At 41.1% G+C, this 19,963-nt stretch overlaps 1 protein-coding gene across 2 annotated transcripts in view; it reads right to left on the minus strand.

The window, feature by feature from the left end:
• slc24a4b (solute carrier family 24 member 4b) overlaps window positions 1–4,659 on the minus strand; it is a 32,297-nt gene extending 27,638 nt beyond the window's left edge. For both annotated transcript variants that reach the window (XM_040017690.1, XM_040017689.1), the window contains exon 1: window positions 4,471–4,659. In XM_040017690.1, the coding sequence (XP_039873624.1) occupies window positions 4,471–4,633 (163 nt within the window). In that variant the 5' untranslated portion in view covers window positions 4,634–4,659. The remainder of the gene's footprint in view (window positions 1–4,470) is intronic.
• Between the last annotated feature and the right edge of the window lie 15,304 nt (window positions 4,660–19,963).

Below are 19,963 nucleotides of genomic sequence, written 5' to 3' on the forward strand. Positions count from 1 at the left end.
GTACACAAAGCAACTGCAGCTGCTTCCTACAGTTCTCCAATCCAAAAGACCAAAACCCTCCAGTCACTGCTCCAACCTGTTCCTTCTCACTAACCAGCATGGTTACACTCCCCTTCTGCCTCTCCCCTTATTGCTTGATTTCTTTTCAAGCAATGCTCACATTAAAATAAACATGGTTTAATTTGATATCAGGGTAGAACATGAAGAGTCTGAAGTTTGCAGACACTAAACATGTGGACATTTCATGCCAAGAACTGCTTTTTAATGTTGTATTAATGAATAGGCTGAACTTTCAGATTTACACAAACTCCAGTAGACCTGGAGAATTTTACCCTTTAGAAATTTATGCATAAGATTTAAATACAATTTGCAGTTTCAGTTGTGTGGAATCACTTAACCACAACTATTAAGTCTTATGACCAATGATTCTTGGAAGCCTAAACAAGATAACTGCATGTATGTGCATATGCACAAGCAGTTCAACATGCTTTCTCAGTGCCAAGCATCTGAAAAGAAGAAAACAGTGAAGACATGATTCTATCAGTACATCGAGGCAGGCTGGGGATAAACTAAGGATGCAAGCTTTTGTTTTGCACAACATTGGTGGCTTATTCTACATCGCCTTCTCCCAGTTGACCTGTTTTGATTAATTGTCTTATTCTCTGTGTTTAAATCTTCATGTTCTGACATTCTGAAGCTCTTTAAGGTTGGCAGTACCCCCCCGATTAATCCTTGTTAGTTTGTTAGGAGGAAATGTCATGAATTCAAGAGGCTGATTAGAAATTGGTTGAAAGGGAAATGAGCCAGTAATCACTTCATTTGTCTTTGTAGGTCTGAGATCAATAAGGAAGCTTTTTTTTTTTTTACTTATTTAAACAGCTCAAACTGCTAAAAAATTAGATTACAATTCCACCTGTTCCTTCTCAAAATTTTAAAGTTGATCACTTTGATGGTAACATGCAGGTCAAAAAATACATTTGCAGTTCAGTATATAAGTTTGTCACATTATTCAGGCACTACACCAAACTAATGTTTGATTCCAGTTTCTTTTTACATTTACAGGGTCAAGAGGTCAACGAATCTTGAGTGGCTAAAAGAGGATTTTACATTAGAGCTGCTAGAAATCAATTAGTTAGCCATTACCCAGAAAGCATTCCAGTCTTGAGTGATTCTTATTTAGGAATCCAGTCAAAATGTTGTGATATGATATAAAATATTTATCAGTTATCAGTAGTGGCCTTGGACGCTGTACACTAGGTTTGTAGAGTTTGACTAAATGAGTAGTGGGTGTAGAAAAAAAACCATGCCGCTACTGATAAAGTGTCAAATGAACCAAAGACAACATTTAAGTAAGAAAACCCATCCCTGGCTGCAGCAGTAAATGAGGGGAGCAAAGGAGGAAGTTAGGGGATATAAAAACCAGTTTATACAAAATGACTGTGGTGGATGAACTCCGCCACAAAACATCCAATGCTAATACAAGAGGCTGCAGTTTGAGTTCTCTTTTGTTTTTGGTTTGGGTTTTTTTTAAACTAATAGTCCACAATGAGTGCCTTAATGATAGTCCCCTACCCACATTTATCATGGCTACCAGGAAAATCAATAACCTTAAAAATAACTCATTTTAACTCCTATGATCTTTTCCTACCACTTTCTTTTGTCTCCAAACATTACCCCCACCAAATCAGTTGCACAACATGAAACTGTTGATTTATTTTCTTTAAAATCAATTTATCAGATTGTCTCAGGTCTGCTAACCCTCTCAAACACACTATGTTGGATAACATATGAAAAAGCACATCTGTCATTCTGTGCACGTACATACAACGTGTAAATTAAGGATGTCACAATCACTATAATAGGTTCAGAAAATTCAAGAAAATAGTAGCAATAAGGTTATCAGCCAAAAATGTTTCTATAAACTTGTTTCTTATTGTAATTGAATTTAAAATTTAGTGTAGCATACAAACAGTACAACTGCCATTACTGCATCACTGCGTTGATATTCATGGTTTTTGAAAACCATGTGTATTGTCAATACAGATTCATTGTGATCGGTACTGTAAAGTGAACTCAGATTTATAAAATTATTCTCTAAAATTAGGGACATCCAGCTACTTTAGGCAAAACCAAAATGGATACAATTGAATTAAAAAAGATCATAACTTCACTTCTAGCTGAGCATGCAGACAATAATAGCACTGTGGTAATGTCCTCTATCCAGGCAGATCGACCAAGGACAGCCATCCATCAAGCTCACAATGCTTATGGTTATTCACATTCCTTTAGTCAAAAATGTCTCCGGGTCATTTACACCCACACACGCATCCAGCACAATCAGCCCCTCTGCAGCTACCTATCAGAGCTCAGCCCTGCCCTGCTTCTCAAAACACCTGCTCTACTCGCCCATGTGAGGTTTCCACACGCACGCGCGCGCGCGCACACACACACACACACACACACACACACACACACACGACAACATGTTGCGCCCCACCCCTCTTCATGAAGATGTAACTCAGGAGTGGTACATCAAATCCCATCCATCTGGAGCATTCAGCATTTCATCACTCTCTTATACTGCCATCAATCAAATGGATGGCAAGCACAGAGACTTTCCTGTGACATGAGGCATGCTGGTCCCTGTTGTGATTGTTGAAATATGAGAAAGGGCACAGCTATTGAATTAGACAGATTTAGTTATGCTGAGCTTTGGGTCTCCTCGTTCTAAAAGGAAATTTCTTTTTCCTACCCCTCTTTCATCAAGCATGTCACCTTGAAATTCCACTATCCACCACCAAGGCTGCAGCTGCTTGTCAAAACGGCTGAAACCCAAGAGGAAGCCTGCTGTCAAATGCCTTCATGTGGACAGTTAATGTGTAGGTCAGGCAAACTTGATTAAATGAAAAGAGGGGAAGCCACTGGTGACCAAAGGGAGCTTACTTTTTCTCCCAGAGCCTGTCTTTCGAGATAAGAGATTTGCACCAGCCTGTATGATATCGCTCCAGAATAATCTTTTAAGCCTCTTGTTGTTTTTAACGTAATTAATAAAACGCCCTGATATGTCTTTAGGGATCCACAGTCAGGCAGGAGCTGTGGTGACTTTACAGCTGCTTTCAGCACTGGGAATTACTAAGTGGTTTCAGATGGACAGATCTCACGACAGGATCTGGCGCTGAGGCTTACAGCGTTAGAAGCACAGCAATCCCGCTTCTTTCATGTGAAAAGTCCTGAATGGAGCACCAAGTCTCCTTTGCGATTAAAAAAAAAAAAAAAAAAAAAAAAGCTAACAAAATCCCCTTCGGCACTGAATGCAGTCTCGATGTTCCCTCCTTGTGAACAGTACTGGCCTGAAGGTGTGTTCCCATCTAGTTAACCCATGATCCCAGTGGTGTGTCGGATATTCTTCACCAGTAAAATGTCAAGGTTGGCGGTTAGATTATATAACCGTGTGTGTGGCTGTGTGGGATGCTGTGCGTGTCAGTGTTTGCGCGGAGTTTTGACATGTGTGAATGGGAGGGCATGTAGCTTGGAGTCTGTGTGTTTGCGTAGCACAAAAATCAGCCATCTAAATTGTTTGTTTCAGCCCACACTTCAGACTTTAACTATGAATATTGTAACATCCGGCAAGATAACGCATCCCCGCTGTTTACCCTCCACCCCTCCCCTCTAAGTCATAATCAGTGGCCTCTGCGTAAAAATCGGCATCCCTCGATCGCCATGTGGAACCTGGGAGCGTAATGATGCTCGTGATCCGGTGTGAGCAATGGTGTGTGAAGCCCAGGGGCAGACGTGATAATGCCAGCGTTAACGGCGATCCTGGGCGCTAATGTAGTGTGATCGACAATACATCTGGCACCAGAAGAAGAGAAGAAAAAAAAAAAAGAAAAAAAAAAAAAAAAAAAAAAAAAAGGAGGGTGGGAGGATTTTGTGAGAACAAAGGGCATAAATGCAAAAAGCGATCATACTGGGGTCGGAATGTTTTCTGAAGTGTGCACGTTATGCATGGAGTGCGCGTGTGCCGTAATTATGAGCCTGGCTTTCAATTTCAAAAACGTGCCGATGCCACGGCGCGCACACTGCGGCATATACTGTCAAACAGACGCGTGTATACGCCTGAACAGATTCTCTCTTTTTTTTTTTTTTTTCCCCCCCTCAAATGTCCCGCAATTATATTTAAAGCCCACTTTCTAGGGAGTGTGATGGGTCGGTAACAGCGGATGCTAAATTCTTTTTCCATGGAAACGATACGGGTATGAATGAATGAATGAATAAATAAATGATAAAAGGCAACAAATACGCATTTAGTGTCTGGAAAAAAAAAATACATATTTTGATCTTATGCCCTTGCTACTGAAGCCTGATGGTGCTCATGTGACAGATCTTCGGGGTGCATGATTACACTGCAGATCTGTGAGCAGCTCTGCTCCGTCCTGTTCTCTACACCCCGGTGGATCCCTTCACACTCACCTGTCTTGGTCAGTAGTGCCGACATGCTCCACGCTACGAACAGGACACTGCAGATAAAGCAGACCTGCACGAATAACATCTCCCTCCTCTTGCGAACTTTAAATATCTTCGCAATTATTGTCTTTTTGGAGGGGGTCGCGGTGTCAGTGTCGTGCTGCTCCATGCTTCGCACCTCGGCCGGCGGCCACTTTTTGCGTCCTTTAGCCGAAGAAACTGTCACCTAGCTTGCCTCTTCACACGGAACACAACCGGGATGTGACCCTCATTTCAAGCCGTCCAGTGAGCAGATGGAGAGTAGTAAAGCGGAAGGTTTTCCCCCCTTCTTGTCTCCGATGCTGAGATGATGCCGTTCAGCTGCCCGGGACTGGTGAATGGGCAATGACAAGGCGGTCAAATTCCGATATATGTCTCCAAATCAGTTCAGTGGCGCCCCTGAATTCGGATTCTGCAAAAGGACGTGTGTCGGATGGGTTCCTATTGCAACCTGCATCCTGTCCCGTGGAAAGAGGGAGAAAAAAAATCAGCTGCAATTGCTATTATCTATCCGTGGCAGCCTGTAGTTTCTGTGTTTAGCATAAAATGCGTCAGTGTTCAGTCACAAATGTGGAATCGCTCAGCTGCGCCGTTTTGCAAACCACACGCACCTGCGTCTGTTAAGTGAAAGCAATCAATGTTCATCAAGGTTAATTGTTAAATTCAGGCAGCAGTCGTGCCGCTCGCCTCGCTTGGGCGCCTCCCCCTCCGCATGAAGTCCTCCTCAGTGCAGGAAAACCGTGCTGATAATGAGAGAGGACCATCAGCTTCCCTCCTACTCTGTGCCCTTCATCCCCTCCATCGAGACCGTGCTCCTTTAACTTTCCTGAGTACTGCATGTGCAAACAGCCAGTGGGGGGGAAAAAATCTTCCTCCTTCTTTCTCTTCACTGTCCACTTTAGAAACAACGGGAAGCTGCTGATTGATCACGCGGAACTCCAAACTCACGCGATCTCTTACATTATTTGACCGTCGAGTAGGCAAGCCCAATCATACTGTTTAAAAGAAAGCCTACACAGAAAACCCCTATCCTATCCCAACACTGCTGTGTTATGAAACCAAATCTAATATCTTCTGGGTCCCTGGCACAGCCCCTTTAATAACTGCCCTGCAAGTCACCTGCTGTCCTCATTTTGACACCATCCTGAATAAGTGAGGTGATGGTTCTTCTGCTTCTTTCTCTCAAACATCCACAAATACAGAATAAATTCTTTTTTTTTTTTTTAAACTTGCTTTTGTGCCCAAAACACCCATAACGGTTTTTGCTTCTCATAAATATGGGGAGCATTCACATGTACAGCACTGTGCATAAGTATTGAGCTACCCCTCATATCTTTATATTTTATTAAAAGAATGGGAAATAGGTGAAGGATTTTCTCGAAATGTGTCAATATAAATGAAAATACAGTATATATAAGAAAACGCAGCCGGAACTCTTGTAGGCAGGCTTTCTTTAGGTATTCTTTGGGAATAGTTCTCCAGGCTTCTTGAGGGACATTTCAAAGCTCTTCTTTACCTCTTGTTCTGTCTAGATGTAGCTAGTACATCTAGACAGAGCCAGTAGCTCAGGAGGCATAGCAGGTCTGACCTGCAAACCAGCAAAATTACTAACCGTGAGGTTTGTGGTTTTATCCCTAACATACAAAAAATACAAAATAAACCAAAAATGAAACTAAATTACAAATTTGGAAGTGAACTGGAATTCAGCTTACAGTGAAGGCAAGGCATAAAGCACTCACTGAAGATCATTGCTCTTTGATAGTTAGCAGTCTTGCATATAGGGCATCTGTGTTGACTCAAGATTTAAATCTAAAGGTATTTAATGCTGTGGTTAGGATAGTGCACCAAATGATTATCCAGATATTATAACTTATGCTCATCTACTGTTGTCACACGCAGCTCAAAGAAAAGCGAAATTCAAAGTTATTGGCTCAAAAGTTTAAACTCTCATTAATATATTCAACTTTGAGGTTGTGTTGGTGAGCCACCCTGCTGTTTGCACTAATGAAGAGCCTTCCAGTTGTATTTATAGACTGCTCCTAGAATAATTGAGTCGCTTCCCACAGCTAAATGTTTAATTTACTTTGAATTTGAAGCTGATGATGATTCCATGAACATGTAGAAAAAATTGAAATAGACAGCCCCACACTTTAAGAAATAGTGAAATAATAAAGTCAGTTGAGATGACGAGCTTAGCTTAACATAAAGCCTGAAAGCAGTGAGACACAGCAACCTAGGTCTAGTACACAGTGAATAAAAGCTTAATCTGTATCTTTAATTAAATGTTGTCACTGTAAAAGGTTATGTACACTATAAGCTTGGCTAACCCTGGTGCCACAAGCTTTCTTTTTGCCATACAAGCTTAAGCAGGGCAATGGTGTTTATTGCTAGAAAGATAATAACCACTGTTTCATTAACACTCAAGTGCAACCTTGCCCTCCAATTATAAACAGCACACTCTTGTTGGAGGACTTGTGAGACTACAGAGCACAGTCTGCTCCAGCTGCTGCCTCCAGGCCTGCTGCAGGTCACCTTAGCTGCCAAGATAACAGACAGGAAAGCTGCTGCACTCTCAAAGCCATCAAAATGCACAGGTTGACAGGGCTGAAACAGCATGTCAACTTTTTACCATCACCACGGCTGCCCACTTAAGCAAAAACTGAGCCACATGTAATAGTCAAAGACCTCGCAGTCAGGCACAGTCTCCAGCAGACAAGAGTTATGTAAGACCAGGACTGTCCTGTCCATACAGTACGAGGCCATATTCCAAAAACAATTCACGTCATCTCCAAGAAGCATCCAAGATGCGTGAAGGGTGCTAGTTAAGCATGGAAGGCGATCGAAGGTTATTAGTTGGGGCTTTCTGAATCTGTTGCCAGGTCTTGTCTTTATCCTGCAGCTTGGGTCTTCTGCATGCACCCGTACACATCAACATGTGCGACTCATGCCCATGCCAAGGGATTAGTCCCCTTCAGGCCCCTGCCCGCACAGCAGGCAGGCAATCGGGGAGCAGCGCCAGGGCCTGCTTACAGAGATTTAGCCACTGCTGTACACTCCCTGCCTCGGTGAAACATACATATGGCTTCCTTTGCCTTCTACAGGACCCAGCGATTGCCCCCTGATCTGCAGCAGAGATAATAACGTGTGTGAACTGTGGTTTTAGCCACGGAGAGATAGTGAAAAATTGGCTTTGATATTAATGCCAGGCGTGTGTCATGTCCTTGCTCTGCAGATCACTAATGACTTGATGTCAAGTGTGTTTACAGTGTTGCACAACAATTGCAGTTTGACTCAGCGTTGCTCATTTAGGCTTCCAACTCCGTTACTGCTGCGATGACTCGTGTGGTTTATTCACTGGTTTGATTCAGTGATTAAATCCACTCTTTAAGGGCATTACAGCTGAATCACTTTACATCATGTGAACATATTTAATTAGGCCTTCAAATCAAGCACCATCAGCACGTGCCAGTTAACCAGTGCATGTTGCATGTCTTTTCTTAAAACTGTCAGAATTGATTTCAGATCATACTCTTTCTGTGGGAAATGGGGATTGTAATGTTTAGGATCAGATTTAACGGGGGAAATTAGGTTTATTCCTATAAAAAAAGTTTTTCTCCCCATAGTCCCAAAGTGTCACATTGGATTCTTTGGGTTTTTTCTCTCTGACATTGTAGGATTTTTACTTCACAGCGTAAAGGGCTTTGGGATGACTGTTGTAATCTGACACTATATAAATCAAATTAAACTGAAGAAAATATAACAAATTAACTGAATTGAAGTTACCCTAGTCCTATTACGTCAATTAGGCACAGAGATACACAGGAAGTAGTTTTCAGGTTCAAAGTTAACCTCACCACACGTGAGTTAGAAATGTTCCCACTTATCCTGTTATTAAGCCTTCTTTTATTTTATTACTTTTTTCTTAGCACTTTAAAGGCAAAATCAACTTTACAAAGAACTACATTTTTTTGGCCATTACAACATATTTAAATGCTGTATTGTCAGAGTCTCAGCAGTTAATCAGTTTAGCTGTCTTTATGACTCCTCTCTACTGGTGTCACAGCATTTCAGAAGTTTTAGCATAACTAAACCAGGACTTTTAAGTTTGCATTCCTGTTCCTTTTTACATATTAGAAGGCAAAATTCCCTTTCATTTTCTGTGTTATAATGGTGACACCAGCAGAGAACATTTATCTGCTGTCTCATACATTTCAGACACTGAGGAACTTTTGTTGAGAAGTGATCTGTGCAGAGCTTTGAAAAACTAAGTATACAATTAAATAACTTGTAGAACCACATCTAGCAATAATAGCTTGAATTAATCATGGCCACGTTGCACCAACATTTCAGTTCATTGAGGTTTGGAGGCATTCGTTTATGCACAGCACTACAGCGTTTCAGTCAGGTTGTGGTCTATGCAGAATTATGGGTCTGGATGGATATCTCCAAATCAATCTTCCTGTTTATTTTGGTCAAAGGTAGTTTTGCAAACCCAGGCTGTGCTGTTCTTTGAAGAGAGCAGATGTTTTCTCCTGGCAACCCTTCTGACCAAGTCATACTTTTTCAGTCTTCTTCCAATTGTATTGTCATGAACAAGCTAACTGAGGTGGTTGTCATATTTGGACTGAAAATTCAGACACAGCACACCGGCAGCAGTTTTACAGTGATTTACAGTCTTATAGCTTGAACGCAACCAGGAACACTGTCAGAGTGGAGAGATGTGGTGAAGGTGAGTTTAGTGAGATCTTGTAATTTTTGTGAACTGTTTCAGTGGCCTTACTTGAGGAGTAACCGACGGGCAGGCAGAATTCCAAAGCAGCTAGATGAGAAACAGTGACGAGTGGGCAGACAGGTGAGTAAATGGTAAGCACAGGAATCGACAGAGACTAGCAGCTGCACCACTAGCCACTAGCATGGTGTTCAGCACCATCCAGCTATTATATATCAGAAGGTTAGTGAGATAGCTCAGAACAAGTGTGGGAAGAACATGCCGAGCGAGAGTCTGCCCACATGAGGGCCAACATGGAAACAGCAGCCCACAGTTTGTTTTGTTTTTCATTTCATCGTTTTTATTTTATTTATCAGGAGCAGAAAGTTTTGTTTTTACATACTTCATAAGTTTTCCAGCTATAGGCTAAATAAAATCACATGTACCCTCCCCGTTTTTATATATGTATATAAAAAAAGACAATGCCAGTTGTACTATAAAATAAAGCACATAGTGTAAATGGTGGACACCATTTGTAAGCTGATAAGCGAATTCGTGCCTGTGTGATGGATCGTGATAACCAGGTGACACTGAGCCAAAGGAAGAAGCTGGACTCCTTCCATTAATGCACTGCTGGCATTGTAACTAATATTTTACCAATCAACTGAAGCTAGTAGACAGATGGATGGAGAAATATCCCAAGCTTTGAACGTTTTTTTTTCTCCTCTGAACCTGAATTATTGCCGAGCTCACTTTAGCCACCGGCTGGTTGTGTACAAGCTTGGTGTGCGTGCACACATACAGAGCCAAATTATCTCTGGAGACCTGCTGATTCTACTTTTTGCGAAAGCTTCTCATCCAGCTGCAGGAAAAATAAAATATTCATCATGAGTGTTGAACATTCGGTGGCTGCACCGCAGGTTTATTTGTATGCCTGTTCAGGTGTGAAGAGTAAACAAGCCAGAGACGAGCAACAGAGAGTCTAATCTGTGTATTCTGGAGGCAGCAGTCATCTTGTGTACTGCTCTCTTCATCTTCGAGGACATGAAAACCCACCCTTAGCGCTTTCGACAACAAAAGGCAGCACTGTCAACCCCAGACAGACAACATCAGTGACAAACATTACGATACACTGCCTTAAAATGGGTGCAATGGGGGACAATAGGACCTAACAAAAAGCAAAACGATCAGTTGTGTGTATTTCTTCCCTGGCAAGATAAATTAATTTCATTTTCTTTTGAAAACTATTACATAACACATAATAGGTCAAAGTGGTGTACCGTAGGTGGCTTCTGACTTGAGAGTAAAACCTGCACAGAAACTATTTGTCCTGTTAAATAGCAGTAAAGTGCTAGAAGCCAGATTTATATTTTCTCCAATAACAACAAGAGTTTCTTGCTGTAAAAAATATTATAGAATATGAGCATTAAAGTGTGATACTATTACCTGTTTGTGTTCCATTATACTGTTGTTTTAATGGTCCTATTGTAATCTCTATAAACAGCAAATTGTAAAATGTATCAAAGTAATGTATAGTAAATGGTATGTTTAGAAAAACGCTATTCCTCATGCTGCACCATGTCCCTATTCATGCTTCATTGTAAAGACAATGTTATTGTATTTAACATTTAGCCACCCTGAAGATGAACACTGGCTGTAGGTCATAAATCTCCGTGATCATGTTGCTAGCTGAACCTTTCTATTTGCCACACAGACACCGGAAACCACAACCTACATCTGTACATACAGAACTGTACATAATCCAAACCACTGTTGTTGTTTTTCTTCACATTACTAAATGACGTGGTTATAATTAATGCAACAGGATTTCATGCAGATGAGCTGCAGCAGACTCAGACTTGTGTGTCTGTCCAGCTGTCAGTGGTGTTCCCCAGGGCTCTGTCTTAGGTCTCCTTATATTTATAATTATTATCTTCTACCTCTCATATAGTCATATTTTTAGGAAAGTCACATTTTTATTCTTACACTGATGACCCACAACATCATCTGTCCACTAAGCTCTACTCTTCCACCTTGTTCTCTCCACGGTTTGTTTACTTGAACTTGAATTGTGGTTATTTGCTAATTTCCTCAAATTAAATAGTGACAAAAAAGTGTTGGGTTTTTTTGTGGTAAGAACTAAAACTGTTTAGACAAATGTAATGTACGTAAATGGAAGTTTTTGCACTTCCATTTACGTAATATTAGTTGTCTACATCCATTTTTTACAGCTAACAATGTTCAGGGTACATTTTAATTCTACCCTCTCTAGCTTACCAAACAAACATACCCATATACTTCAAATGTTTCAAAATGCGGCTCGTTACCAGAATCCCTTCCACAGGACATAATACTCCTATCCCTCAACACCAGCTTCCTGTAAAATACCACATTAATATTAAGAATCTGATTCTTGCTTTAAAGTCTCTCCTTAACCTTGCACCCGCTCATTCCCATACTCTGAGATCCTCCTCCTCTATTAATCTCATTATACCGTCTGCTCGTCTGACTACCATGGGCTTTAGAGCTTTTAGCTGAGCTCAGCTTCAGCAAGCCCGTACCCAGGTTAGAACCCAGGACCTTCCTGTTGTGAGGCAACAACAGGAAGGCTAACCACCAAGCCGCCCTGCTCCATTAACAAAGAGTGGTATACAAAATCCCTCTTATTTTAAAATGTTTGCTATTTTGATGCACAGATACAGATGAATAGATGTATATCCTGAGACTTATATGTGATTGGTTATGAGCAGAACAGGTTGTAAGGTGCTTCTGAGTTAAAACTCAGGTCAGGGATCAACTGTAAACATTTAATTTGATGCTGAAATTTAAGGTGTTGCACTAGAATACTTTTAATGCAAGATGTTCATTGTTTGACTACTACTATACTATTACTGTAATACCTTAAATTAATTAAATGTGTCACTTATGGCCTTTATGTTCTTAATGTTATCCATTCTTCAGTTTACATCAAAACAGCTTCATCTTTTCAGTCCCTTCTCAACTTGTTGAAAAAGTTTTATTCTTTTAAGGATCAGGGCTGCATGAAATTGGATCAAGGTATTGCAGTTCTGCAGTTCTGCAGACAGTGGCTAAAGGAAAAAGGTTGGCTAAATCTGAGAGAGACTTAACCTTTTATAATGAGCTGCACATAAATAACGTTATTATTCTTTTCTGTCTGTGGGTAGGCACGCAAAGAGCAACCTTTTCGCCTTGCCAGGAAGAGTGGAGATTACCATTCAGGCTGACCACAGAGGTTATGTCAGACGAAGCAAGCAGCTCATTCATTCTGCGAAGATAGCATCAGAGTTGCAGACACAGGGTATAACGACTATATTAATGCAGGAAGCATTCCTGAAACAGAGGACAAGTGAGGGTGAGTTCATTTACTTCATTCACTTGGAGCTGGAGGTGGAGGGTGCGTGCAATAAAGTCAGTGAGCCAGTAGATTTCCCTGCTGTGTAATTTCATCACCCTGCACACCTCCATATTGGACAAAAAAAGTTATAGGCACTGTGTAGGAGGACAATGTGTAGGAGTTGTTAATGTCAACTTTTTATTATTCATAAGCAGGCACGTGGCACAGAATGTGCTTTTTGATGAAAAAAGCACATTTAAAGGAGCCCTCCATGGCTTTTGGACTTCATGGTATGTTTGCAAACATTTCCAATTTAGTCTATTATACTTATAAGCTTGTTTCACAGACTTGGGTATGGAGAGACTCTGGATATTGGTGGGCTTTAACAAAAGATACGGTTTAATTGTGGGAATTGTAAGATTTGGTTTTTTAAGCTGAGCTCAAAAAAAGAGGATCAGAGCCAGGATTTGTTGGCCTGCTGCAGCAGTTTGAGTGCTGTAACTTTTCTTGAGTACTACAGTTTCCTTGCACAAACCACTACGTGCCAGTTAAAAGACAGGAAAATTAAATCCATCAGCTCTTTGGTAGCAAGTCTTGAGCCTTAAAGGGAATTTCCTATTTAACCTGCAAGCATTGAACCTTTTCAGAGATGTCTTAATAGCATGTGCATCTCAGATAGAAGCTTTCTTGAGATTAGAATCACATTTTATACTCTTGATATGCTTCATTAGGTGATCAACATGTCAGAAACAAAGGCTGAATTGCAAATCAAGCCAAAAAGGCATCAGGAAACTGTCCTGAAGAGAGCAGAAGGCTCACCATGTGGTGCTTGTGGGAGTGTGATTGATTGCATATCTGTTCATTATTACTGTATGCAGCACGACAGTACAGTCACAATTAGGTGACACATGAATTATTACATAATCCAGAGGCCAGTTTTATAGACTGGTTAAGTGATTATGGACCTAATCTCTATAAACAGCAATCTGCATGTGAATATCCTGAATCTGCAGGCAACAGACATCATGGTGTTTGGTACTGGAAGCTTTCTGGTTTCCCTCTCCTTGTCTGAGAGCGACTAATGAATCGCTTTGATGATCAGATAATCTACATTTTTCACTCGAGTCCCCGTAGATCCGTGGGCAGTCAGGCCTCAGGTCTAGTTTTATTTTTCAGATCACTCAACATTTTCTTTGAGTCATAAAATGCTCACTTATGCTGCGATACAAGGCAAAGCTAGCAGAATGATTGGGACTTTACATTTTACCGAGATCTGCAGGTCACCACTCACAGCGCTGGCATCTAAACTGAGCTGCTTAAAGATAAACTGTTGGCAGTGCTGAGTCACTTCTCTGGATTCGTACTCCTTGGTCTGGCCTCTACTAGTTTTCACATCACCATCATTCACTGCAGATGATTCAACCTTATTGCACGGCCCTGTGGCATGCTGGAGAGTTAGGAGAGGCGTCTGCAGTGGTAAACACAGGCAGCTAATCTTCATCATGTTTACAGAACTCGAATTAATCATCAGCAGGGTCTCCTCGCAGCTCTAAAGGTGGTGTCAGCCATGTCACATCAGATAAGGCCGCTTCCCTCTGATGTGCTGAGTGGAAAGAGCAGGCCAGCCAGGGTGCATTCTGCTGACTGGCTGGAACCACATGTCAGGCTGAATGCAGTTTTGCTAAGAGGCTGATACTGCCTTCACCCAAGAGCACATTGCCTGATCCTATTGCCTGTAATGCCTTAAGTTACAGACAAGCAACTGGTCAGGTTTGTTTTTCCTCCAGGAAGAGAAGAATGAACTGTTTATACCCAAACCAAGCAAAACAATCTCATGTGATCTGACCTAAATATTGACTCACACACACATGATCATTAAGTCATCCACATGTCTATGCCAGGGACTCAGCCAGGATCAGTCCCGGCTATGAATGCACCCCACAAAACACATTGTTTTATCAGAAAGGCAACATAGCAGCTGCAGCATTGTGGACTGTGGATAATCTGGCAGCAAGAGCCATCGTGGATTTGTGCTTGTGAGCTTTCCTGCTGTGTGGATGAGTGTGAAGAGCAGGGTGCATTAGAGGATCACCGCTGTAATGGTGTAATTCAGGATTCCTGTTTAACAGGATGTATGTTTATTTTAAAGAGTGGGTGGGCATGAGTGGTTCCTTTACTGGAGTGACCATTAACACAGGAAGATGCACAGGGATTACCCATGAAGGGGGGAATTAGGAAAGAGATGGAGGAAAAAGGCAAGAGCTTGAAGAGGAATTAAGAAGAGAGTTTAAAAGAGAGAGTAAGGGGGGAGGAAATGAAATAAAAGAACTTCTAAGGCAAACACAAACCTTTTACAAGCTAGTTTAAGATTGTAAATATTGTTTAAAACGTATTCTGTGCATTTTTATTTAAAGGAATTATTCAAAATTTGGAAAAAGTAAAAAGAAAAATACACTGTTGACACCTCTAAAGCTCAATAATTAACATAACACATAATACTTTGTTTGTTTAATCTATACATAATCCGAAATGTTAAGATCTTAGGAAGTTGTAGTTCAACAGGAAATTATGCTCTATATTTCATTAATCTGGATAAAGTGTGACCCCATGATCAACCCCACCTACCCTTTTGCAACATCTGTTTTTGAGAAAAAGACTTTCGGAGGATAGAAAACATTCTAGCATTTGACCTTTCGGGAGCATTTCCCCAAGACATCAAGCCAAGGAGAAGAGAGTGCTCATCTACTGGAGCAATTTCTATTAGATGAAAGATGAGAACAGCTCATCTGTGAGAGCACTAATTTCTTAGTATTTTAAACATTTCTCCCTGCTACACTTTTACTGATGATTAATTCATTAGTACGCCACCCATAAAACATAAAACCTAGATTACAAAAAGCTCATAATGCAGCAGTCTGTAGAAGATCTTGTTTCACTGGTAACTGGTATAGAGGAACCGCAGGCAGGCGCAGCAACTTCTTGTAAGTCGGGAAATTCTTAAGGTGTGTTCAGAAGCAGAAGCTAATTTTAACCTTGTAGCATTCATGCAAATTGGAGCACTCGTAGCTTTAAGCTACCTAGCAATGAACACAGCCACTTCACATGTAGGAGCGTGCCTGATTATGTGTGACAACTCAACCCCAGTGTAGTTTTTTCCCTCATGTTTCTCTAGTTGTACTCCTTTCCTATCAGTTCTGTGATTCACTTTATTAAATATATGAATAATGCCGCAGGATTAGCGAAAGGTTTCAAAAGAAAATCCACATTGAGTCACACCACCTGCAAAATCTGCCTTGTTTCTGTCCAACTCTAAACTGGGGATGTGATAAGTAGTAACTACCAAACCCGAAGATGACACCCACTCAATACAGTGAAATTGCTCTCCTGGGAAGTGAGCCAAAAAAAAGTTTTCCTTCACACCACTACATATGCACATTTCCTTCCCCTCCTGGCCCAGCTGTGGGTTCATGCTCAGCTCAAAGAGTTTTACATTTTACAGAAATACAGCTGATTATTGTAAGCTCTGTGGAGGTTATACAAATGTGATTAAAGCTTCATAATAGAGGGGAAAAAACAACCTTGTTTAGAAATCTCTAGCTGGTTTTTATCATCCTGGTGTGTGGAAAAATTGTTTTTTGGCCATCAGGGAAATTTTGTGGTTGTTGTTGACCACTGTGAAAAACTGGCAGCAAAGACGAGTGGCAGCTGCTTATATTGCCAAATAGATGATAATTTTAACCTCTCCACAATGTTCAAACAGCAGTGCTAAAATTCCCATAATGTTTAAAAACTGATTTATTTATTTATTTATTTTTTGTAACACTCAGTAGCTGTTGATAGGATATGCTCTGTTTCATTATAGGATAGCAAATCCTTCACCTGTATTTTTTACAGCCCATTATAAAAAAAAAAACACCATTATGAGCCAGCAGCAGTATTGAAACTGACTGCATAATTTCAGATTTCCTTAAAAAATAATTAATTTCTCTCAATAAATGTGTTTTCTGCAATTGCATAATTCCTCTGGAATCCCCCAGAACAATATTTTAACGTTTCACTTTCTTAAATATTGCATTTGAATCACATACATCAATAGTCTCTTGACAGATATATATAGAAAATTACATTTTTATAGTAGTTTAATTTTAATGAAGAGAGACAGAATATGAACCAACAATCCAGAAAAAAATGAGTGAAATAAGTATTTGATTTCGAAGGTGCCACAAAATTTCAATTCATTACTGTGTAGTGTCTTACCAATGGTGTTCTTGGTGACTGTGGCTCCAACAGCCTTCAGATCATTAACAAGCTCCTCACATGTAGTTCTGGGCTGATCCAACACCTTTCATATTTCTTCCATTACTGAATAATCATACCAACAGTTTTCACCTTCTCACAAAGATTTCTTGCTGATGGTCTTGTAGACCATTCCAACCCCGTGCAGGTCTACAGACTTGTCCCTGATGTATGCCAAGACTTGACAGCTCTTTGGTCTTTCCCATTGTGGTGGAGAGTTGAATGGAAGAAATCAGATCAGAAAGTAGATCAGCAGTTTCTGAAATACCCAGACCAGTTGGCTTGGCACCACCAACCACGCCACACCCAAAGTCACTTAAATCACCTTTCTTCCCAATTCTGATGCTCAATTTAAGCTTCATCAGGTTGTCTGGACCGTGTCTATGTGCCTAAATGCCCTGAGTTGCCACCATGTGATTGGCTGATTAGAGTTTTTAACAGCTGAACAGATGTACATGATAATGTTTCCTATGGGTGTATTTATGTCACAAGTTCTTACCAAAAAAAATACAAAATTTTAAATGTCCTGAATCTTGTAATGTCTTTATCTTAGAGTCTTAGAGTATAGATACAAAGGTGCATAAAAATTTTCCAAATCTTTCAAATATATAGTTTTAGCCATGATTGCTGGTTATTTAGAACCCATGCTTAATCTCAAAACCAGTAGAATGTCATCACAATGTCCATTTGGGCTGAGTGACAGTTCCATTTTTAGAGCAGGATATCATGGGATTTTTGTGCCTTATGTTATGTTTGAATATTGTGTGGTTTCATAGAAATTTGTCCCCGTTTCACATTATTACATTGATGTCATTGGCATTAAGTGGTCTGCTTAGTGAAGAGACCAGGAATTCAAAAGGGATTAAATTCATTCATCCTCCGATCCACACAGATGAATGGGTATGCACGACCAAGATGCTTGTTTTTTGAGTGCAGTTTGGTGCCAGTGACTACAGCGTGAAAGGCACAGGGGTGGTCAACCTGGGTATGGGTTCATGATATGACATCAACTGGCAGATTGGAGGTGCATGTTGAGTGGAAAGCAGCTCTCTTAGTGGCCTCCAGAGGGCAGAGCGGCCTCTCTGCCCCTGGGCGATTCTGCCCTGTGCTCTGGGCTTAGCTGCTCGTTACATTAAAACAGGGGCTTCTGTGACAGAGTCAGCATTATGAAAGCTAAGAGGATTAGCTGATGGACATTTCTGGCGTTGCCGGTCAATTATCAAAATGAAAAGCAGTGACTGGGCAAGGCCTGGCATGCTCTATGGCACAGAAGAGCTCCTCTCTCTCCTTCTCATCTCCACTCTAGCTCTCCATCTCCCACTCAGCTTCTGTCTGTCACAGGTTACTGAGGTTTAGGCAGGGAGGCGGAGAAATAAATAAAGGCGTCATTGGTGCCTTTCTGAACATGACATGGTTATCTGTGTGAGCCACGGATTAAAGAAGAGCATTTAAAATTTAATGTTTCTAAAGTGCAAAACTGTATGTTATGCAACTGTGTAAAAACAGGCCTGCATGTCAGCCAGCCATCCATGCTCCTCCAACCATGTGCATGATCATCCATCCCCACATACACTCCCTCACACTGCGTGCTTCGCTACTGTGTACGTGTGGGCATGTGTGTGACTGTGTAGCCCCCTGTGATTGTTTAGCACGCTATGATAATAGGAGGAGTCTCCACCACTGTGATGTCACGCTGCCAACACGTGTGATGCTGGAGTGTTGGGGGTGATTTGTGGGGAGGCAGGATGGGGAGAAGGTTTGTTTTGGTATATCCAGAAGAGTGACATTCCACAGCTGCCCGTGTTAAGGATCTACCCCGGGGATTCACACAACACTGCGAATGTAATCAGCCGAGTCAGTGTGCCACCACGGCTGCAGCGGACACATCACGCCGGCAGTGACACCGTGCCTCCCCTTCCATCCTCAGCACTCGCTTTTATCGCCCAGCTTTAATACAAGCAGTCACACCTCACTGGGGCACGGCAGAGGTGAGGCTGTATATCCACGTGTGCCAGAAAAAGATAAGAAAGCAAACTGATCAAGTGTTTCTCTTATTATTATTTTAAAGCCAGGAAGGCAACATTTATATTTACTTCTATAACTGTGAGACAGTTACTTAACATATAAAAAGAGCAGTAATCCTGGCTTACTACAAGCAGGCTGAATTATATTCAATCCCAATTATCACTTGCGGGGACAATGTCATCTCGGCGCTGTATTACAGATGGTCCTGCTGCATGGGCAGATTTGATATGGGTATTCAGAGGCTGCTTACATACAGCTGAAAAATGTCTCCATCTGGTGTCACTACACAACTAGCTAAACTAATAGGTAGCAAAGTATTTGTAGTGATAGACCGATCAGCATATGTGACACATCATATGCTTATTTTTTTGTGTTATTAGTCTGCAGTTAGTTTTGCTTATTGGCTTATTTTCATTTTTGCACTGGTTAGGTTTATCATTGTCTGGATTTCTGTTTGGTTGTGTGTTTATTCCTCAATACCAGTTGATCTGAATTCATCTCAAAGTGTAGATTCTGAGAGAACTAATATGAAGCTCTGGAGCTTTGTCAAGCCCAAACTGCTGGAACCCTGTTCGCTTTCCTTGCCAGTGTGCCTCTGCCGTGCGCAGTGAAAACATACAGAGGTGGAAGAGAAGATTATCGAATTAAATCGGCCACATTTTGGATTCAAATCTCCAGGTAGGCCGGGGCCTTTCTGTGTGGAGTTTGCGTGCTCTCCCTGTGCCTGTGTGGGCTTCCTCTGGCTTCCTCCCACAGCCCAAAGAAGTGCAGTGGTGAATCTAAAGTGGCTGTAGGTGTGAATGGAAGGTAGATAAAGAGCTTAAGTGCACAGCATAAAGTCCTGTATGAGTATATGTGAAATACGAATGTGGGCTTGTAGTATAAAGTGCTCTGAGTGGTCAGTAACACTGAAAAAGCACAATATACATGCCAGCCCAGTAAGGATTCTGAGAAGTTTTCGATTTTACCTTATATAAGCAGTAATGAATGCGTGAATAGGCAAGTGACACAACATAACTGTAGGACTGAATAGCCAGCATTTGAAGTTATGGACATTTAAGACAAACAGAAATACA

This window comes from Simochromis diagramma, unplaced genomic scaffold (assembly GCF_900408965.1).
Source record: "Simochromis diagramma unplaced genomic scaffold, fSimDia1.1 OVJJ01000802.1, whole genome shotgun sequence".
Classification (NCBI taxonomy): domain Eukaryota; kingdom Metazoa; phylum Chordata; class Actinopteri; order Cichliformes; family Cichlidae; genus Simochromis; species Simochromis diagramma.